This window comes from Dromaius novaehollandiae, chromosome 14, assembly GCF_036370855.1.
Source record: "Dromaius novaehollandiae isolate bDroNov1 chromosome 14, bDroNov1.hap1, whole genome shotgun sequence".
Lineage (NCBI taxonomy): Eukaryota > Metazoa > Chordata > Aves > Casuariiformes > Dromaiidae > Dromaius > Dromaius novaehollandiae.
The window spans coordinates 18477308-18497858 of record NC_088111.1 but is presented as its reverse complement, the minus strand read 5'-3'; the positions used below and the strand labels follow the sequence as shown (position 1 = coordinate 18497858).

The window sequence follows — 20551 nt, the reverse complement described above, 5'->3', positions numbered from 1 at the left end:
AATACACCGGGGCACTTCCACTATTCTTTTCCAACATATTCCTCCTTTTTCAAATTAACATTGACTTTGCTTCTTGAGCACGTGTTAAATGAGAAAGTCCCGGCTGTCCTCCTTGGCTGGTGCACTTCAGAATCCCATTTGCAGCTGGCTTCAGGCTAAGACCAAAGTCACTGGAGATGGAATTTGTCTGAGTGCTTGCCTATTCCTCACTAGGGAATTGGTTTCTTTCAAACAAGAAGCGCCTAGATGTCACAGAACCATCCCTATCCAGAACTGCATGTACTCCTTCAGATGCAGGCCTCAAGTAAGTCCTTTTGCTTTGGGGTAATTCTACTTATTTGAGCCATTACACATAGAAAAAGTGTAGTTTTACCATGTAACTGTGTAGTAACTAGAGACAATCTACTCCGAAGAACTTTGAAATCTGTGTGAAGAGTGACAAATGGTAGTTATCTGGCTTATTTCTGTTAATTTATGTATTTCTAAGAAAAACAAATGAAAGGGAAGCTTATTTCTTTTTGCGAAAAGACCAATCCCTCCACACAGCCAATTTGGTTGGATTCAGAGGCTAGAAACAGCTAGACTCACTTCCATTTTCTATGACCTTTATCCACATCATAAAACATTTCTTCCTCAACCAAAGGGATCCCCTTTCAGTGTTCCGAGAGAATGCTTTTTATATTTTTATTTTCAAAAATTAAAATGGACTATACAGTACTCCACAGCAGCGTTCACTTTTCTTAAGAGAACATGACTTATACTTGGCTTGCTTTTATGCCAGGCAGTGCAGCTTTTTCTGTGATTGCTAACACATCAATGAATTAACACTTACATGTCAATAAGTTAACAAGATAATGACTGGAGATGTAAAGATACATAAAAGATCAGAGATGAAGCTATCTTTTTCTATGTATCAGAACAGAGTGTTTTTGCCATCAAAATTCTAGGAAGGAACAGGACCAAAGCAGCATACACAAGAGACGAGCACACTGCTATCCAGCTGAAAGACAAGAGGAGCAGCACCCAGAACATTTCTCTAATCTCATACCAGGAATGTCAAGACCTAAAAAAACGACTGTATCAGGCAGGAATCAGATCAGTGCCCCAACACAGAAATACATACTTCCGAATAAATATATTCTCTGCCCCAATCCGCAACGACCACCAAGTTAGACTTCTTGCACCGATTTTGCCCTTCCCTTTTCCCAGAGTTTGCGTTAGCTGGGCAATCTATATTAAATTTAACGTTTTCAGATCAGATCCTCTGTATCTGAAAAACATTCATTGCATGCCTGTCGACAGTGATCCATAACAGAACGATCGATTGTCACCCCTCTCTGTTCAGTCCAGAAGCTTTTCTCTAACAGATTTCACATTGCTTTAGAAGATGTAGTCGCCAGGCTCCTAAAATGAGATCCTGCACAGGAGGCTCTCATTAGGCTACTCTCTCCCAGCTGACCCTACTAAGATACTATCCAACTTTTATCAAGGATGATTTTTTAAAACAAGTGCTTTCATTTCTGATTACGTGAGAAATACTGCTTCAATTAGCTTGCTTTTATGGTAACCCTGGTGACTGAAACTGGTAACTACAGACTCAAGAAAGCATACTTTTTTGTTTTATTCCAGAAAAGAGTCTACTTAGTTTGCTAAACATCTTAGTGGAGGAAAAAAATGCACCAAATAGAATATATTAAATTCCATGTACATACTTTTGTCATTGCTCCTGTCTGTGCTGTGTTCAGTCCGGTGTGACCAGCCATCTGTGGAGATACTTGGGTTAAAGTCTCTGCCAGCACACTGCCTGCATTCCCCTGCATGGCAGGGGCAGAATATTGCATTCCTGCTCCCCTTCCTCTTCCAGCTGCCCCAAGAGATCCATTCATTACCTGCCCTTGTCCTTGCTGAGGTTGATTCATTAAACTGTGACCAGAATTACTGTTGAGAAGGCTCTGGTGTGTCTGACTGAAATTAGTATTCATACATATCCCAGGTCCAGTCTGTGATGTTGCAGGGCTGCTCGTCACCATCCCCACTTGTTTTTGTGCTTGAGAGTTCAGTGTTTGCGATGCAGGTGTGGTAGGTCCAGAGGTGCTGGCTGCTTGCTTTGCCAGGCCTGAAGCAGAGGAGTCTCCCTGGTTTAAAGGGCTCTTACCCATAGCACCCAGATTACCGATATTAGCACTGTTCGGCTGCCCTTGAACTTGGCTACCAACTCCCTGCTGGACAGGGCTATTTGAGTTCACATTTCCAATTCCTGGGTTTAAGGAAGAGCCGGTGCCTCCCCTCAGAAGTTCAGAAAGTTGTTTGTGTTTGGAAGCCGCATCTGGAACAAGGCTCCCACTGCTGTTTAAGAGGCCCAACTCGCCATTGGGGATCAGCTCATCAGGAAGATCGTTTTCCAAGTCAAAGAAAGATCCAAAATCTACAAGTTAAAACAGAAACACAGGTAAGAAAAACGTAACAAAAACTGACTAAAACATTTGTTTACATCACTTTGCACTGGCCATAAAAATCCCTGAAGCGTATTAAAGTGCAGCTTCACCCAAGTGCCAGTATTGCCACTGCGTGAGTGTGGCTCACCGTGACATGAATCCCAGGACCTTTTAGAAAGCGCAGTCATCAACACAACATGCATATAACAATACAGGGTAAAACACTGACCAATAAATGGTTTTATTGCAAGACTTTTGACAAAACATTGTACCAAAGCTAAGAAATTGAGATGACATGAATACCGCCACTTAACCTTACTCCTAGTTCTCTCTTGTTTTGGCTAAAAGAACAAGGCAGAAATATCAAGACAGGTTTTCGTATCGATTTATACTCTCCAAAAGACTATTATATCACCTGCTCTAACCTCTCACACAATCCCAGGCCACTGCATTTCACCCATCAAACGTACCTCAGCCTCGTAATTTATGTTTGCATTTGGCCAAAGAATATCTTCCAGCAAGGCTTCCCATCCTGATCTAGAAATAACAACCACTTTCTTTGGTAGTGTGATCTCAGCCTCACAAATGTGTCCAATATGGGTCTCTAGTCAACGATTTGCATCACGATCTGCTAAAGATCCTGACAGGCACTCAGCATTTTCTCCTGGTAATTGCTCTTGAACGGAGTCGGAGTCGCTTCTCAATCTCTGAAGAATTCAGTTCACCAAATCATTCAAATTGCTCTCCAGCTGCCCTGCCCTCCTTTACCCTACCCAATACCGACACAGGTAATCCATACCCTCTCCTGATCAGGGGAAAAGTAAAAATCAAATCTTCGTTAAGTCACCTGAAGGGAGCGCTTTGTCTGGCTGGAACACCCAAACGCCCAACCGATAAAAAGTCACATTTCCTTGTGGTTTTCAAATGAGGAGCAGCTCCAGGTCACCAAGATGTTTTATTGCACATCCTAATTAGAGTGTGTGTAACAATATCATTTTAGTCCTAACTAAAAATAGAAAAGTTATTTGTTCTTTAGAGTTGTTAGCTGTATATAGGTACTTTCATTAGAAGGCAAATTATATATAAGGACAAGTGTACACACCAACATCAATAAAGTAAACACGTAAAGCAGGACTAGCCTCAATTCATCCGAGCAGCTGTTCAAAATCAGCTCTGCAAAGGGAAAGATTTCCCGTCAAAGGACACGATCTGAAGCAACTGCTTTTTACCAAAGTAACAAAACTGTTGAAGAATTTGCCCCTGCAAAAGCCAGCCCTGAAAAAACCCTGATCTCTCACAATGAACAACGTTACAAGCCAAAATTTTTCAAGGCTATGGCAAACAATTTAAAAAAGGAACACCAAATGCTTCATTATTTTAAAATTTAATTCATACAAACCCTTCAACCATGAAAAGGCAGTGCGAGGTCAGGCTGCAAGAGTGCCACACAATCATTCAGTAAGCGGCAACCTGAACCACACTACCTGCATTTAAAAAACCAACCAACATTTAACTTTTATCACAAAGCTAGGACATATTACAAGTACATTCCAATACATTCAAACCCGATATACATTGCCAGTATTCAAATTTTCAACTCATCCTAACTGAAGAAAACTGAATAAAAAATTTATTCGAATAAGTGATGAAATGACCACTGAACCACATCTTCAATCTGCACGGTGAACAAACAAAAATAGTAAAATTCCTCCCGTTTTGAGGAGCTCACGGCAGCGTGTTCCTCATGGGTCTACATCTTGCATCGAATCCTTATATCCTTTCCAGGACATTGGCCATGACAAAATACACTACAGTTCAGGAAGGGATCTCCTACTCCCTTTACAAGAAAGCAAGGAACAAATTCATATTTTCTTAAGCCAATTTTGTTCATTGAAGTATCCTTAGCTTTTCTACTACCTTTTCCTTCAATTGTTTAATTCACCTTGGCAACTTCTCTCGTACAGAATTTCCTGGCGTATCTTTACGCTCTTTTCAGTGGTCACTTCATCTTCCCCTTCCCTCACAACCACTCGGTATTTATTATGCTGCAGTTTGTACCTCTTCCTATACATTTTTGGTCTGCTTTTCCTCCTCCAAAATTTCAGTGTCTTTAACCCAATCTACCCTTCCATCCAGCTCCATCCCCCCTCTGATGAAAACTGTTTGTCATCCTAGCTCATTGGGAAGTTAAAGGTTTACAGCACTTGTTCAAACAACTTTCCTAATTCTAACGAACAATATTTTTCCAAGCTTCCACACTAAAATTATATTATATATAATACTTCATGAACAAAAGATCTGTGTGTGTGTGTGTGGGGGGGTGATGGTAGGTCTGGGAGAAACAGAGAAGTGAAAAAGAGGGGGAAGATGTAGCAAAAAAAAAGAGAAAGACAGAAGAGCTTTTCCAGCCATATTTCAAAACTGAGAAGAAAAAAGGGTAACTGTCACCATTAGCAGACACTTTTTTCCCCCCCTTTTCTTTCTCAAGGTAATTACCTAAAGCAAGTGATCTGGTGCTGTTATGCTGACTATTCACAATGCCCACTAATCTACGGGACCACGTATAACTAACCCATGCTTTTCTCTTTGCATCTTTGTAATTCAGCTTCCCCCCTTGTGAAATGGACACTCGTAATTCTTCGTGAAGCTCAATTTCAAGAAATGGGATGTTACAGTACAAGCGCTCAAGTTTTCTTGTTTCGCCAGCCAAACTCTTCTAACAGTGCTGTCAGAGCCAAAGACTGGGAATGTTTTTGCAATTTACAAAAAGAGTGAAGAAAGTGCTCTGGAATATCGCCTCCTAAAACCAAAAATATTCTACCACTCTTAAGCTCCTGTAAGAAGGGTATAGATTACTGTCAACATGGGAAGCTCACAACTCTTCCAGCAGGAAAATAAAAGCAGGTAAACAGCTTGGCATAGTGGCTATGCAAAAATGCACCAAGCATTCAAATGTTCAGACAATGATTAAGCCTTCTGGTTTTATACTTTAATCAGAGTTGTGCACATTAAAAAACAGCAATGTATAAGGTGCTTTTTACAACAGCTATAAAATACAACAGAAAATTAAACTCTACTTAAGCATGTCTGCGACAAATCTATAAAGATAAGAGATTGTCTTGGTAGCAGTATATTTGTATCTATCTACCTATATATATATGTGTATATATATATAAAGTTTGCTATAATAACAAGGTGGCCCATTTCTGAGGGTAGGGAAGTGAAAAGCGACCTCAGTCCCCTCATCCTCATAAAAAGAAGACAATTGATCACATTCCTAATGCTTCAACTACTTCTCTTTCTCCAAGCCAACAGTAGCTATCAAGAGCCTAAAACTAAGACATGCCTTTGCCTTTAACTATATTTCCCTGAGGCAACGCACACCCTGGTCAGCCTACCTCACACAAAAAACACCTATCCTGAAGAGACCCACCCTAATTACCGAGTATTGTACCTGCTCCTGCCCTGCTCAAGGGATTAAAAGAGCTTTCGAAAACATAATACATTGGCTGCTCCGCTACAGTAAGAGGAACCACCCTGAATCTTTCCCAGAGATTTCTGAAGTAATTTGCCTTTCCTGTGCCCACTAGCAGAACCCGGCAAAGCCGCGGGAGGACTGTCAACGCGAGCGCAGCGGGAGCGCCGGGCGAACGAGAGCGAGCAGGCGGCCGGAGGGGGAAAGCCAGGCTCCACCGCTGCCAGGCTGAAAGCAGCACTTAACTTGTGTCGCCACCACTAACAGCTTTGAGCACGCGTACACAGAAAGAAAGTCAGGGTTAACACCCAGATAAGGACTAAAAATTTTCGTGGTAGTGTTTTATCTTTCTAAAATTAATCTACAAGAGCCTCAGTTTAAAAAGCACAAATAATCAAGTTAAAAATCTGAATTTAAGTTGCCAGATGGGGAAAAAAAATCTGGTAACTATCAATAAACATTAGATGTTAATATCTGCCCTATATGTTATGTTCAATTACTCAGGATTGTCTAATGAAAGGAGAGAATCAAGGTGAAAAGAAGCCAACTAGCAAGAGCAGAAGGCAAACTGCTCTTCAAGACCTATGAGACTATCTGTCCTCCATCCCAAGTGCTGTTTTATTTTTTCTTCATATGAAACAGCAGCATCTTTTCTTCCAAAGCTGCAGCCCACAAGCATGTAAGAGAAGAGAAAAGGTGGTCTTTATTTTTTAAGAAAGTCAGATTTCCTTAACTCGTAACACACATTCTTATTTTAGCCATCAGGAAGCAGCAGAGCTGACTAAGCCTGCTGAGATCCACCTCGTAGCTTCTTGTCTCACACAGCACTTCCGACTCTAAACCTCACACCTTTCATTATCTCTCAGTTACGTAAAACTGCCTCTTAAAAGAAGAGAGGTAACAAAAAGCCTGGGTAACTTATTTGTCTTTCAGAAGGGATGGAGAAGCACTACACAATTAAGAAAACCCCACTTTTTTTCAAACCAATCCTTTTCCAATTTGAGAGTTTTGCATTGTTTCAGCATTGGTCTTCACACAGAGGGTAACCACGCTTGAGAGAAACTCCCTCCTAATTCTAGTCTTACGGGCTTCAGTGTCATAGCTTTACACCTTCCTGGATGACACTTTCAGCAACTGGAATAGAATATACTTTTTCCTTCCTTACACTCTCAGAAGCAAGAGGATAAAAAGTATATTTTCACCTGTATGACTACTTATAACAGTTATCAGGAGATTTTTTTTTTTTGGGGGGGGGTTAATATACCTATTCAACCAGTTAGCTTGTTCCAACATCACTCTTTCTGCCTCTTTAGCTCCTCTAGATCAGCCTGGAGAGGTGACAAACATTCTAAGTCATTTCTTTACATGATTTATTGTCTCGTATATGTTACAAAGCAGGTAGAACATTATCAAATTCAGTTCCAGTTTCAATTTTTATGGCAGAATCTTCATTTGAGGTGAGAACAGGACTTTTCTGTTCACAAACTTAGAAGTTGACACTGAAGTCACACTGGAAGTCCTAATATACAAGCAGTATTTTCACTCTGCCTTTCTTTGGACACCAACATAGCTGTTACATTTCAATGAGCTCAATCTTATTTCTTAAGGCTTCTTTCAGTCATGCCAGACACCAGGACAAAGCCTCAACAGTTCAGCGCTCCACCCATTCCCTAAAATTCAATGTCAGGTAACCTGACTCAATAGCCATACTGTTTGTTCCAGTCAGCAATTACCACATCCATTCCAACCTCCTTTCTAGGTTTGACGATTCTGTAATTTATTGTTTCATAAAAGACAATTAGCACATTTAAGGTTTTAGAAAAATCAAACAATGCATTCATTGAAAATAAAATGAAGCAATTTCCAGTAAGGAAATTTTACATTAGCATCTCCAGCTAATAAGGGCAACGAGGCCGCAAAAAGACAGCAAACTGACATATATCTGACCTTGACTTTCAAAAAAGGCATCACTTCTTCAAAATCTGCTGCTTAACAGTCAGGTTAAGAAGGACAGCAGTGGGGGATCTGGGTGGACTAAGGAGACCGTAGAAGCTAGGCTGGGGGTAACTAAAGGCGCATTAGAAAGCATCTGGATGAGCCCTGGGAAGTTATGGCTTGTATAACAACAGATTTGGATAATTAACTAAATTTCTTTCTGCCTCATCTTCTGAAGTACATTCCTAAATAAGGCGATTGCCCAAAATACAAATATATCAACACACAGAAGCTAGCTTTGCCCTTCAGCACTCTAGGTAACTGCCACTAGGATGCTCACTAGGATGATTGTAACTATTAGCAATTGCTCTCTTGCTTACAGATTTGGGGTCATTCAGGTTGGAAGGGGCATCTGGAGGTCTCTAAGTGCAAACTTCTGCTCAAAGAGGGTCAACTATGGGATCAGACCAGGTTGCTCAGGGCTTTACTCGGTTGTCTTGAAAACACCATCAGGGATGAAGACTGCAGAGCCTTTCTGCACAAGCTCTTCCAATGACCAATTGTCCTTACCTTGAAAAATCTCCTCCTTGTATCCAATCGAAACCTCTCTTGTTTTTATGACCACTGTCTCTTGTCCTCCCTGCCATGCTCTGAAGAGCCCTGCTCCATCTTCTCAGCAACCTCCTCAAAGGCACGGACAGGCTACTGTTAGGCTCCCCCACCCCACCAAGCCTTCTCCTCTCCAGGCTGAACAAGTCCAGGTCCCTCCACTCTCACCACAGGGCAAATGCTTCAGCCCCCACAGCATCTTGGTAGCCCTTCACTGAATTTGCTCCAATGTCTTTCTCATATCAGGAGTGCCAAAACTAGATGCAGTATTCTACACACAACCTAAGGAGTGCTGAGTAAAGGGGGATAATCACTTCCTTTGATCCTGTGAATACAGCCCAGGATGATGCTGACCAAGACTCTCAGGCCTCTTCAGCAGAGCTGCTCCCCAGCCAGTCAGCTCCCACCTGTATCATGGCAAAGGCTGCTCCTTCATAGGTGCAGGCCTTTGCTTTTGTCTTGGTCAAATTTCACAAGGGTCCTTTCAGCCCATTCCTCCAGCCCATGTGGCCCCTCTGGATTGGCAGCCCCATCCTCAAACATATCAGCTGGTCCCCCCAGCTTGGTGTCATCTACAAACTTGATGAAAGCACACACTGTCACCTGCTCCAAGTCACTGATAAAGATACTAATGGTTTCATCAAATTAATGAACACAGTCTCAGTATAGATCCCCCCATACCCACCTGCTATAGGTCTCCAGGTAGAGTATGACCCATTAACCATTAGCCCAGCCATCCAACCTTTAAAAAAAAAAAAAAAAAAAAAAAAAAATCTAGCCACCCACCCACCCAGACTGTAACATCCTAACCTGGATGTAAGAACATTCTAGCAGACAATACTGAAAGCCCTGCTACACTTGAGGTAAGTGAAATACACTGTTCTCCCCTTGCCAACAAATCCAGTCATTTTATCACAGCAGGCAATCAGGTTGGTCAGGCATGATTTAACCTTGAAAAATCCATGCTGACTGTTCCCTGTCACCTTCTTCATGTGCCCAGAAATTTGTTCCAAGAGGACCCACTCCATGCTTTTCCCAGAGATGGAAGTGAGACCGACGAGCCTGTAGTTTCTTGCATCGCCTTTCTGGCCTTTTTTTGAAGTTGGGTGCAACACTTGCCTTCTCTTACTTTCCTACAGCCAGGATTTTGGAGGGAGGATAGGGAGACTGAGAGGGAGATGTTCCTTCTACCTCACCTCCATTGCATCTCGTCTTCTAACCAAGCATGCCCCTCCACAAGCTGTATACCATCCAGAGTAAAGAGATGTAAACAAGAAGGGATACAGCTCCTAAAATTAGTTTAAATCCATTCTGTGTGTCTCAATAACCAAAAGGAACAGTATTAGCTCAGAATCTAGTTAATCTTAAGAACAAGTTAAAATAGTTTCAAGCTCTTATAATCCCTCCCAATCCATTTTTCATAAAAAACTTCAGCAACTAAGTAACTTTTCAAAACTGAAGCTCATGATACAAAACAAACAAATTAAGAAGTCAGTGACAGTTTTGTTTTCTTCTAACCCTCACTAAAACACTGCCAGTAACATCAATTCAATCTTGAAAACATCCCTGACACCAGCCTGAACAACAGGCATACCAGTCAGGATGGAAAAGCCACATGTACCAATATCCCCAACACCAGAACTAGTGCGTGAGATACCAGACAACAACTTCCCTATAAAGAAGGGATCTAGCGCTCTGTCTCTTTTCTCACCTCCCTCAAAGAGGAATGGCGCAAACCAAAACTTTTCCTTGATTATACTTAGTTCCTAGCCTCTCTCCTCTCTCTCCACTTACATGTTGCGCATCACCATGTCATAACCACAAGTCTCTCTGTTGTACTTATCCAAACCTCCACTATCTCTCTTTTGCTGTTCTCATAGTAAAAATACACTTTGTGTTGAAGGTCCTGAGAAAGATAAGACATTAGCTTCTTTCAAGAATAGTAACTGTTTTTAGAATCATTTCTTCTATCCTTCCACTACCCCCCGACCCCCCCCTCCCCCCGCACACACACACACAGATTAGCTGAATATTCTGCTATTAAAAACACAGAGTAGTATACAAGGGCACGCTAACTGCAACTGGTACCAAAAGTAATATACAAAAATAAATATGAAAAATGGATTCAGATGAGAAGCTAGCCTCTCCTCTCCCCAGATGCCAGAGGGAAGAAAAAAAGAAAAAAAAAAAAAGGAAAAGTGTGTGGCAGAAGCCGCTCAACCAGAGTGCTCGCCCTGATCTGTTCTGGTAGCATCAGCTGGAAAAGGATGGATTAGGTTTGCTTTCCCCAGGCCCTACAGAGCTTCTCCATAACTATTCTTCCTCTTAATTGCTTCCTAAGGTGTCTTCACTATTTTGACACTACCACTGTGTTTGCTTTTGTGAGGAACTGTAAATCCCACCCAGTAGCATCAACGATACTGACATGATTATTGTCGCACTGCATCTGGCTACAAGGCTACATACAGTTTCAGACCAAAAGGCTTCAGAGATTTCCTCTGCTGTAAGAGCAGAAATCTAAGCGGAAGGAGGAGAAGCAGTCTGCCCACAGATTAGGAAACAGCTCTGCACTGGCAACACTAGCTTTTCATTTGGATCATCATCCTGATGAAGAGCAGGTATTTTAGGGTTCTTGGAGAACATTAACAGAACTGAGGTTCTCACTCTCCCATGCTATCACAAACACATGCATCTTCTCTGTTGTCCTATTTTAACAGCTCACAAAACATTTAAGTTCAGGATGCCCCTTTAAAGAGGAATTATCTGAGAATCCTATAATTAAAAGCAGGCACTTGCTGAAGGCAGCATGAAGTGCACAGTCTGCACTGAGAGTGTCAGCAAGCAAATGCCTTCAGTTTAGCTCACACGACCGACAGATCCATTGCTTCATGTTAAAGCTGTGCCACCGTCACATCTGGAAAAAAATGGCTGATAAACTCAAAGGCGTGGATTGTCTTGACATGTAAATTTTAACTGTAATGTTCCCTGACTGTAGATTCATTAAATACATAGCTCAACGTGAGGTCGTTCAGATTTTTAGTCCTCCATCCTCCCCACACTGACCGAGAGCATGAGAGCATTGAGAACTCCTTGCTCAATACTGCCTTTTGGCTCGGACTGCTCAAACAGTCCCTTCAGCTATACAAACCCTTCTCTGAAAGTTCACAGCTTTATATATCTTCTGTAACATAAGCACAGAACAGGCCTACTTGAGCAAAGACTGAAATAGCAGTGATTAACATGCAATTGAAGTAATATTATGAAACAGAGAAAAAATTAAATACTGTGCAAGATTATTATAAAACAGGCAAGTTTTATATCTCCTTTATGAGGTACAATAGCTGCCAAAATTTGTGTTTCCTTTATTCTTCTTCCAATGCCATTTCCCCCCTAATTTGATACCAAATTATAAGTGAAGGGTACTTTGCTTGGTAATTCACAGCTGTGCAAGAACTTTCAACACAAATAATACACCGAATGTGCCTAAGGAAGCAGCAACAGACCTGCACTTGAAACCAGTGACTGTTACACACTTCACTCTAAAAAGCTTCCAACTATAGTTGACTGAATAAAAAAAACCCAATGCTCTCACTAACCTGTTTCAATGTAAAGCATGAATTTCAGTGAACTGAGACGTTTCTGAATCATTCTCATTAATACTTTCCTTTAAGGAGTCAATGAAACTTAGGGGAAAAAAAACAACAACAAAAAACCCCTTTGCAGCTACTACAAACCAGATGTACGTTCAGTACTTAGCAATTTCAAGTCTCTTGGTAATTTCCATCTTTCTTCTTCCCCCCATTAGATCAAACTATGTCATCAGCAACACACACTAAAATAGTTATCAAAGTACTGGCAGCGGTAAAGTTGGGGCAGAGTGAGGAGAGAGGTTTTTGCTCTTCAGGTTTGACATACATGCAGAGAGGTTGGAGTATAAGATTGCATTTTCCTTTTCCAACAGAAAGTTGCTGGTCCAGACTACTGCCTCCGCGATGCCTAACAGGAGCAGCGAAATAATTTCTACCTGTGAGACTAGGAGAGGTATCTCCTAGAAAGAACAACTCATTTTGACAACGCTGTCTCGCTAAGGAAATCCCCACAGCATTAAGGATGACCTTCAGAGAAGTATGAGATTATTTTACACACGCACACACATCTATGTATAGCTAGACATGCACACAAACACATATAAATAAGACATTATTGCAAATCAAAGATACTGTATTTATCAGATGTTCCAAGTCATGGGAAAAGATCCTTTTCTCTTAAAGGTAGAGAATAAGAAAAGGGGAAAGGCAAGATAAAGTGAAGCTTTTAAAGCGTGCATGTTAAAGGCAGATTCTGAGTTACGTAAGATTGCAAATTAGCAGTGATAATAGAAGTTTCAGTTTTCTTTTCGTTCGTGCTATGATTCTGCAAAATACTCAACACTATCTGTTGAAACATCTCTATTAAAGACAGTTTTCCAAATAAGATTTAGGTTCTCTCTGCAACTTAGCCATCTGAAAAGACAGATGGAAAACATAACATATGTTAAAGGGAAGATTTACAAAGCAAAAAACTCTTGAAAGTGTAAACCAAATTAAGATAGAAGTGTCAGATTTCTAAGTTGCCCCACATGCTTTTTCATTGTATAAGAACAAACCCTCAAATTTTGCAAACCCCGTTTTTCAAACCCACCAATTTCTCATTAGATTGCAGTATTTTGCTAACAGAGCAAGATTTCTGTTCACGTTCTTCTCTATTAGCAGGCAGCAGCAGAGAACAAAATCTCCAGTAAGAACAAACGCCTAAAATAGGCGAGTTGTTTAATCTGAAGTTGCAGATACAGTGGCAAAACACCACAGCATGTTGCTGCGGAAGTAATTAATGGCACTGGACTATGACTCTGAGGAACAGGCAGCCAGAACAGAAAGTGAATAATCTGCAACAGAAAACCGAGAATTATTTCACAGACTGTCAAGAGATCTCCGGGGTACAGCAAAGCCTGACCCTCTGAGCGCAGCCTTTATTCTTGGCTGGCGTTGGCAGGGCTTCTCCAGGAGCTCTACGTGCAGTACAAGACAGCGTTTACCATGTTAATTTTAAGCCAGCGGAAAAAAAAAAATCAATTTGATAAACTTCCAAGCATACATACAGAATTAGCACTTAAGGTATGGGGTGAGGCCGGGGGGGGGGGGAGAGAACAATTGTAAAGCATGACCTAACCACCCTGGGGACTGTCACATAAAATCAGACCCATCTGATCAACCACTTCATCCCGTGCAGGTGTCAGCGTCAAACTCTTTGGAGAAATCTGCAAAAATCCCCAAACAGTGAGAAACTGCACAAAACCCTGCTATCAGCAATGCTTTATGAATTGGTTCAAATGAGCTGCATTAGATTTTAAACAACTGAACCATTTTCTAATCTTACAAATCTCTCAGCCCAAACTACAACCGCAGGCATGAAGTTACTTAGGTCAGTTACTCAGGGTGCAAAAAGGCATCTTTTAACCCAGCTCAACACAGCTCACAGCACACATTTTTGCTTGGCATCATGATCTCCCACCCATCCACCCCCCATCACTACACCTATATGGCAAGCCTTAAAAAAAGAGTATAGGCATAAAATATCACACTTTTTCTCCATCCTGGCTATTATGGTGGAAACAGCACAAAACAAATGACATCCTCATGAAACAGTTAACTCATCACCTAGATCTTTTCAGTGGAAGCATTTCTCCCCCTCGCTTTGTGCTTATAAATCCAAGTCTGTTCACCTACTGATACTATCCCTTTTTTATCCAAGGGAGGCAGGGAGAAAGCAGATATATCAAAGGAATTCTTACTGTTACGTTGCACAAATGACATTTGCACCAATGGCAAGAGTCTCACATGCATCATATATGACAAAAGTACACTGATTAAATAGGCTTCCATGAAACTCAGCAACTGTATGCAGGAAGGACCACTTCTAAAATATGTATACAAGAGAACATGAACAAAATCTGGTTTTTGATGACTGAGAAGTGAGTCCATTTGAACTCTCAGCTAAGTATGTGAATACTAGCTTAGAAAATCTTAATGGCTTTCATTAAGCTACTTCAATTTAAAGGTGGACCATCTCTTTTAAAGCTAAAAACTATATATGATATACCTCTACGTATTTCTTTGGCACACGGCAAAAGAGTAAGATCAAATCAAGCCGTGTATTGGTATATAAACTCACTTCTGTGCAGTTCGGTAGTGTACTGGGAGTTAGGCTGAGTGCTGCTCCTTTCACTACTTACAGAGGGACGTGTGACAAGGCCACTCTTTCTTCAGTTTTAAAACACAGACACGACAATGCTTATAGGCTGGACAGTAAAGACAACGTGAATTACCAAAGTGCTCACGTTGCATCTTTTGCAGCAGGCATACTGTTTAATCTGTTTATGTCCCAAAGTTGTGAAAAACCGTGAGAAAGTACGAGGTTGAAAATCCAGCTCTAACCGACTTCTGAAGCCACCCATCCCACCTTCTCTCCAACTTCACCTATTTTAAAAATATATTAACTTATAACTCGGCTAAGGACACCCCCTGCTCTGGCCCAAATTATGAGTTGTCGTTTCTGGAGCAAGCATATTGCTATAGCAGCAGCAGGCTGCAGCGTATGTAATACACACAGATCGGCGCGTTACGTGCCACGCAGCACCGAACAGCGGCGAGCGCACTGTGGAGCCACAGCGCACGGGCACCCGACGGACGCCAGTTCGGCCGCTGCTTGATTCAAAAACGTTTTTCTCAGTCTGTGTTCAGAGTTCAAGACAAGAGCAGCTTGAGAAGTTTGCCAGTGTTGCTCATTCGGCAGGATATACAGTGAACGGGCAGGATATGCAAAGTTATCACGACACTCGATGTTAAAATAATACTCTGCAACAACCATAGTCTCTATAATTCTACTTTTTGTATTAATCTCTTGTTTATTCTGATGCAACCCAGATGAGAACACCTCTCAACATTTAAGCAACATAAATGCTTAGTTATGAGAGCCAGTGGTTATCTCATAAAGTAGTAATCAGACAAAAGCGCTAATCTACCTGGCTACACATGGGAAAACCTTTCCCATGAGTATTTTTATCATATTAGCCGGCTCAAATACTGAACTGCAACGGTCCTCTGAGTTAGTAGCCATGGGTCTTCATCAGTACACTTCATTGACAGAAACGGCACCAGGGCGACTTTGAAATCCAACTATTATAACACCTCATGATAGACACAGTATACATCGCCGCTGTTCTTTTCTCTACTCCCTTCTCTTAGATCAGATATTTGAGCTTGCCGCTTAAGTTTAACAGGAAATGTCTTATTTTCAGAACACAAGCAAACCAGTTTAAATTGCACAAACTTAGCTACAGTAGGCTAAGGAGCTCTTTTTACTAGAAAGATTAAAAGGAACTAACATTTACCCTGACAAAAGGAATTGCTTAAGATCACCGCATCAAAGCATCAGGTGAAATATAAACAAGAAAGAGCAGTTGCATTCCGCTGAAAATTCAGGCCTGCCATCAGACCCTTCCCCAGCACCCCGCTATTCTCATTTATAAGCGCTGGCAGGATTGGTGCCTTATTATTCAGCAACAAAACTACGCAACTGGGCCTAACACGACGTCTTTTAAAGCGTGCCCTGATCACGCAAGCTACGGCATCAGACAGCTGGAGTTTATGACTGCAATTACAATTCAGTTATCCAGTACACAACTTACGGCTTGTTCAGGGCACAAGTCTCAAACCTATCTACTCAAATACCTCTGATAAAAAAAACAAACAAAAAAAGCCTTCCATGTTGCAACACAACTTTTTTTATTTAAGCCTCAGTGCAAGAGAGAAGCCTGGTTTATGTTCAGGACCAGGGATTTTATAGAAATCACTACTCAACCTATTTGCGTTGCCTACTACTACCATGCACAGAAAAGTTCAGCAGTCTTTCAACAAGCAGTATTAACTGCTAGCAACAAATCTAGGGGGGGGAAAAGCACTTTTAAGCATGCAAACCTCACTCGCATTCTCAAAGACGCATTTTTTTTCCCCTAAAGGACACTGGGATCACGACAGAACACAACTGAAATACTCCTATTTGTCAAAAACACAACCTGGTGTTTTCTGCCCTTGCCGACCAAAGGCCCCCCCAGCTGTGCAAAACTTTATGTAGATGCTCGAGTTTACATATCTGGTAGGGCACAGAGCTCCCGAGACGCATTAGAACTTGCTGAACAGGACGTAATTATGGCTGAGGCATTCCAGAACAGACCAAGGGAACTTCAAAAAAAAAAAAAAAGAAAAAAGAAAAAGAAAGAAAAAGAAAAAAACCAACCTGCTCCAAACATCTTTTACTGGCTACTAGTAGAATCTGATGTGTCTATGTGAGCAATTAAAGAAAAACTGCCTTTTTCTGAGTTACCGTGGTGCGTTTCACAGCACCTTACATCTCAGCTTTCAATGTGATATTCAGGCACTTCCACAGCAGGGATTAAAGCAGTTCGGTCGCCAGACCTCACCTAGGCAAGCTCTGCCAATTCTCAGTCTCAAGACTAGTTCTTTTTGGCACATTTCATTTCTTTGTAGTTTGGGAAGAAAAAGATCCCATAACAAAAAGAAAGAAAGAAAGAACTAAACCGCAGACCTATCTATAAGCTACTGCCAACTGCAGGCTAAGCAAACTAAAAGAGCCCGCAGAATTTATCAGCTCAACTACTGTAATATTTTTCTCAGTATAAAAACAGAGCAGGCGTAGCGTGATTAACTTATCACCGTCCCTTGGAAGAGATTCATTAATCTCCGAGAACAGAAACACCAGTCAGAGGCACTACTTGTGCCCACCCGGCCCCGGGTCGGGGCTCCAGGCGAACGCTCGTGGCGGCCAGGGGAGCCGCGGCCGCACGTACGCGCACGTGTGTGTTTACAGCGGGCTCGCAGTTACTGGAAACGATCGTTTCGAGGCGTTTTACGAGCCTCGCACACCCACGGCGCCGAGGCCGCGCACCGGCGACCGCGCAGGAACCCCGACTTCGGCGCCGCCGCTGTCCGCAGCCGCACCGGAGCTTTCACCCCGCAGCGCTGCCCGGCGCGGCCAGGGGCACCGGGGGTCTCGGAAGTGCCGTCCCCCCCCCCCAGCCCCCGCGCTGCTGCCGGGGGCGGCGCGGCCGCGCACCTGGGCGCCCCGAGCCGCGGCGGCTCCCGCGGCCCGGCCCTGCCCCGCTCCCCGGGCGCCGCGGCCAGGCCGCCGCTATTTATAGCCGCGCGGCCGGGACGGGAGCCGCCGCGCGGGTCCCGCCCGGTAACTTCGGCCGCAGGAGGCCCGGCCGCGCCGGGAGCCGGCTGCGGGGCGCCCGCCGCCGCCGCGGCCCCTCGCCGGGCCGGTTCCCGCCGCCGCTCCGCCAAGCCGCGGAGAGGCCGCTCCCCCCTCCCCCCCCCCGCGGCGGACGGCCTGGCCCGGCCCGAGGCTCGCCCGCCGCCGGAGCGCCGCGCCAGGCCGCCCGCCGCGGGGGGCGCCGGAGCCGCCGCGGGGCCCGCCCGCCGCCGCCGCCGGCCTCCCTCCCTCCGCCCGCCCCCGCACCGCCCCGCGGCCCTCACCTGTGCTGTCGCTGGCGGAGAAGCCCGGCGAGTTGAGCTTGGCTCGCTTGGGGTTGGGCGGCCCGTCGAGTAAGTTCTCCGCCATGGTAGCCGGCTCGGCAGTCACAGCCCCGCCGGGGCCCGCCGCGCTCCCGGGATCGGCGGGCAGCCGCCGCCGCCGGAGAGGCGAGGCGAGGCGAGGCGCGGGCAGGCGAGGAGAGGCGAGGCGAGGCGAGGCGCCCCGCTCCGCTCCGCGCGGCAGCCGCGGCCGAGCAACAGCGCCGCTCAGCGCCCGGCCGGCGGCGGCCCCCGCTCCCCCATGCCCGGGCCGGGCCGCCGCCGCAGCAGGCCGCAGGGAGGAGGGCTCGGGGCGGGGTGGGGAGAGCCCAGCGCCCCCTCCCTGCCGGCCTCGCTCCTCCCGGCCGCTCCCCCGCCCGGCCGCCGCCGAGGAGGTGCCCGGATGGCGGCTCAGTCAGTCACTCGGGGAGCATAGCGCCCCCCCACCCGCTCCTCCTCGCTCCGTCCCCTCCCCTGCGAGCGGGGGGCTCGCCCCGGCCCCGCCGCGGCCCCCGTCCGCCGCCCCCACCCGCCGCGCCCGCCCGCCCGCGCCGAGCCGCGGCGAACGGGGGCGGAAAAAAAAGCCCCAAAACAATGAGCGCGGCGCGGCGGCCGCCGCGGCTCCCGGTCCCGGCGGCGGCGCCCGGCTGGCCCCGGCCGGCGCTGCCCCGCTGCCCCGAGCCCCCGTGCCCGTCGGCGGCGCTCCGCGCGGCTGCCCGTGCCCCGGCGGGCGGCCCCGCTGCCCCGGCCCGGCCCGGCCCGGCCCCGCTCCGCTCGCGCCGCGCTCCGGCTCCGCGACAAGATGGCGGCTGTTGATTCCTCAATTAAAAAAAAAAGTTTTTTTTTCTCTTCTCTTTTCCAGAGACCATGGGGCGGGGGCGGGGCGGGGCCTGCGCGCTGCGTCACCGCGCACGGCCCCGCCCCCCGCCCCCGCCGCCGCCGGAAAGGCGCGAGCGGCGCCGGAAAGAGCCGAGCTCGTCCTCAGTTGCTCCGCGGCGCCTTGGGCGGGGAGGGGGGGAGCGGCCCGCGCGAGGCCCGGCGGGGCCCCCTCCCCCCTCACCGCCCCCGCAGGGCCCCGCACTCGCCGCCGTCACCGTCGCCTCTCAGCGCCCCGCAGCTGCCCCTCGGCCGCGTCCCCCCTCAGTCCCCCCGGCCGCAGCGCCACGCCGGCCGCTGCCCTCTTGCCCGGGCAGCGAGCGCTGGTTCAGGCGGTGATGGGGCTGTGAGGGGAGCAGTGCGCTGTGCTTGTGCCCCCTGGCCCCGCCTGCCCGTGGCCCCCCGCACTGGCTTTCCGAGCACCCCAATGCCGTCGCCCTTCGCTGCCTCGCGTCGCGGGGCCTCGCGTCGCGGGGTCTCGCTGCCGGCACATCCTGCACAGTGGCTGCTGCGGTCTCCTCGTGGCCCTGCCCGTGCCTGCCGCCCCTCAGCCTGCCGCCCCTCAGCCTGCCGCCCCGCGTGGCTTGGGGACGTGCGCCCTGCCGAAACGCTGCCTGACTCGCCCCCGAGCACCTCTGAGAGGGTGTTGGTCGCAGCCCCTCCGAAGGGCTTCCCCCACTTCGGCGCACCCGGGGCTCACCGCCGCCCTGCTCCCGACGCCTCTGCCCCGCGCCTGCCCGCAGGCCCCTCGCTTCTTGGGAGGGTCCTGTCACCACGCCACAGACGGGCACAGCCGCATGCGAGGGCAGAGGCCGCACGCCAGCTGTGCGCCGTCCCTGGGAGATGCCTGCGGCCTGGTCCGGTGCTCAGGCACCAGGGCCAAACCTACCCCGGCCCGGGGGGCTCGAGGCGCCGGGCACCCGCTCTGACCACTTGCTTCCAACCGTGCCCCCGCTCTGTCTAGACAAATGTCCCCAGCTGAAACAGGTTTATAAGGCTGGAGCTCATACATTTCAGTGCATTTCCATACTGGTTCTTAACCTGAGAAGCAGGTCGTATGAGCCCAGGCGACATGCTGTAGCAGCAAAGCATCTCATACCCAAACTAGTTGCTCAGGGCTGTTTTCATCACTTACTGCTATATGTCGACGTATCCCTTAAGACCAGTCATAACTGGGGGACAGACTGGAGAAAGGGGCTGAGACAATCCTGCAGTGTGTGGATGAAGTCCCTAAGCTGAGATGGATTAAACAGCAATCTTTTATTTTTTAAAGGAGATCTATAGCGATGCTTTCTTTTGCAATAAGAAAGTCTGTCTTTCATTTGCTCCTACCTCATATTCATTACATTTACTTCTACATTTACATGCATTTCATTACATTTACTTGCAAATTCTCTATTTATTTGGCTGTAATCATGCAGGAGGTCTCTTACAGGCCTCTGTTTCTATCAGCGTATTGCTCATTTCTTACACAAGTGCAGGTGCTCTCTGGTTATGTCTGCCATTTGGATGTTTCCTTAAAAAGTAGAGAGTTCTCGTATGTTTTAGGGTAGTTCAGCGTGATGCAGGGCTTTGGCGTCTCACAACGGCTC

At 46.3% G+C, this 20551-nt stretch overlaps 1 protein-coding gene across 7 annotated transcripts in view; it reads right to left on the bottom strand.

The window, feature by feature from the left end:
• The window catches only part of CREBBP (CREB binding protein), a 104129-nt gene extending 85564 nt beyond the window's left edge, over positions 1–18565 (bottom strand). For 3 of the 7 annotated variants that reach the window (XM_064520533.1, XM_064520538.1, XM_064520535.1), the window contains exons 1-2: positions 18048–18564; positions 1713–2425 (exon numbers count right to left, since the gene is read on the bottom strand). In XM_064520533.1, coding sequence (XP_064376603.1) covers positions 1713–2425; positions 18048–18132 — 798 coding nt within the window. In that variant the 5' untranslated portion in view covers positions 18133–18564. Of the gene's footprint in view, positions 1–1712; positions 2426–18047 lie in introns of all 7 variants that reach the window. The other 4 variants (XM_064520536.1, XM_064520539.1, XM_064520534.1 and 1 more) reach the window with 2 other exon arrangements.
• Between the last annotated feature and the right edge of the window lie 1986 nt (positions 18566–20551).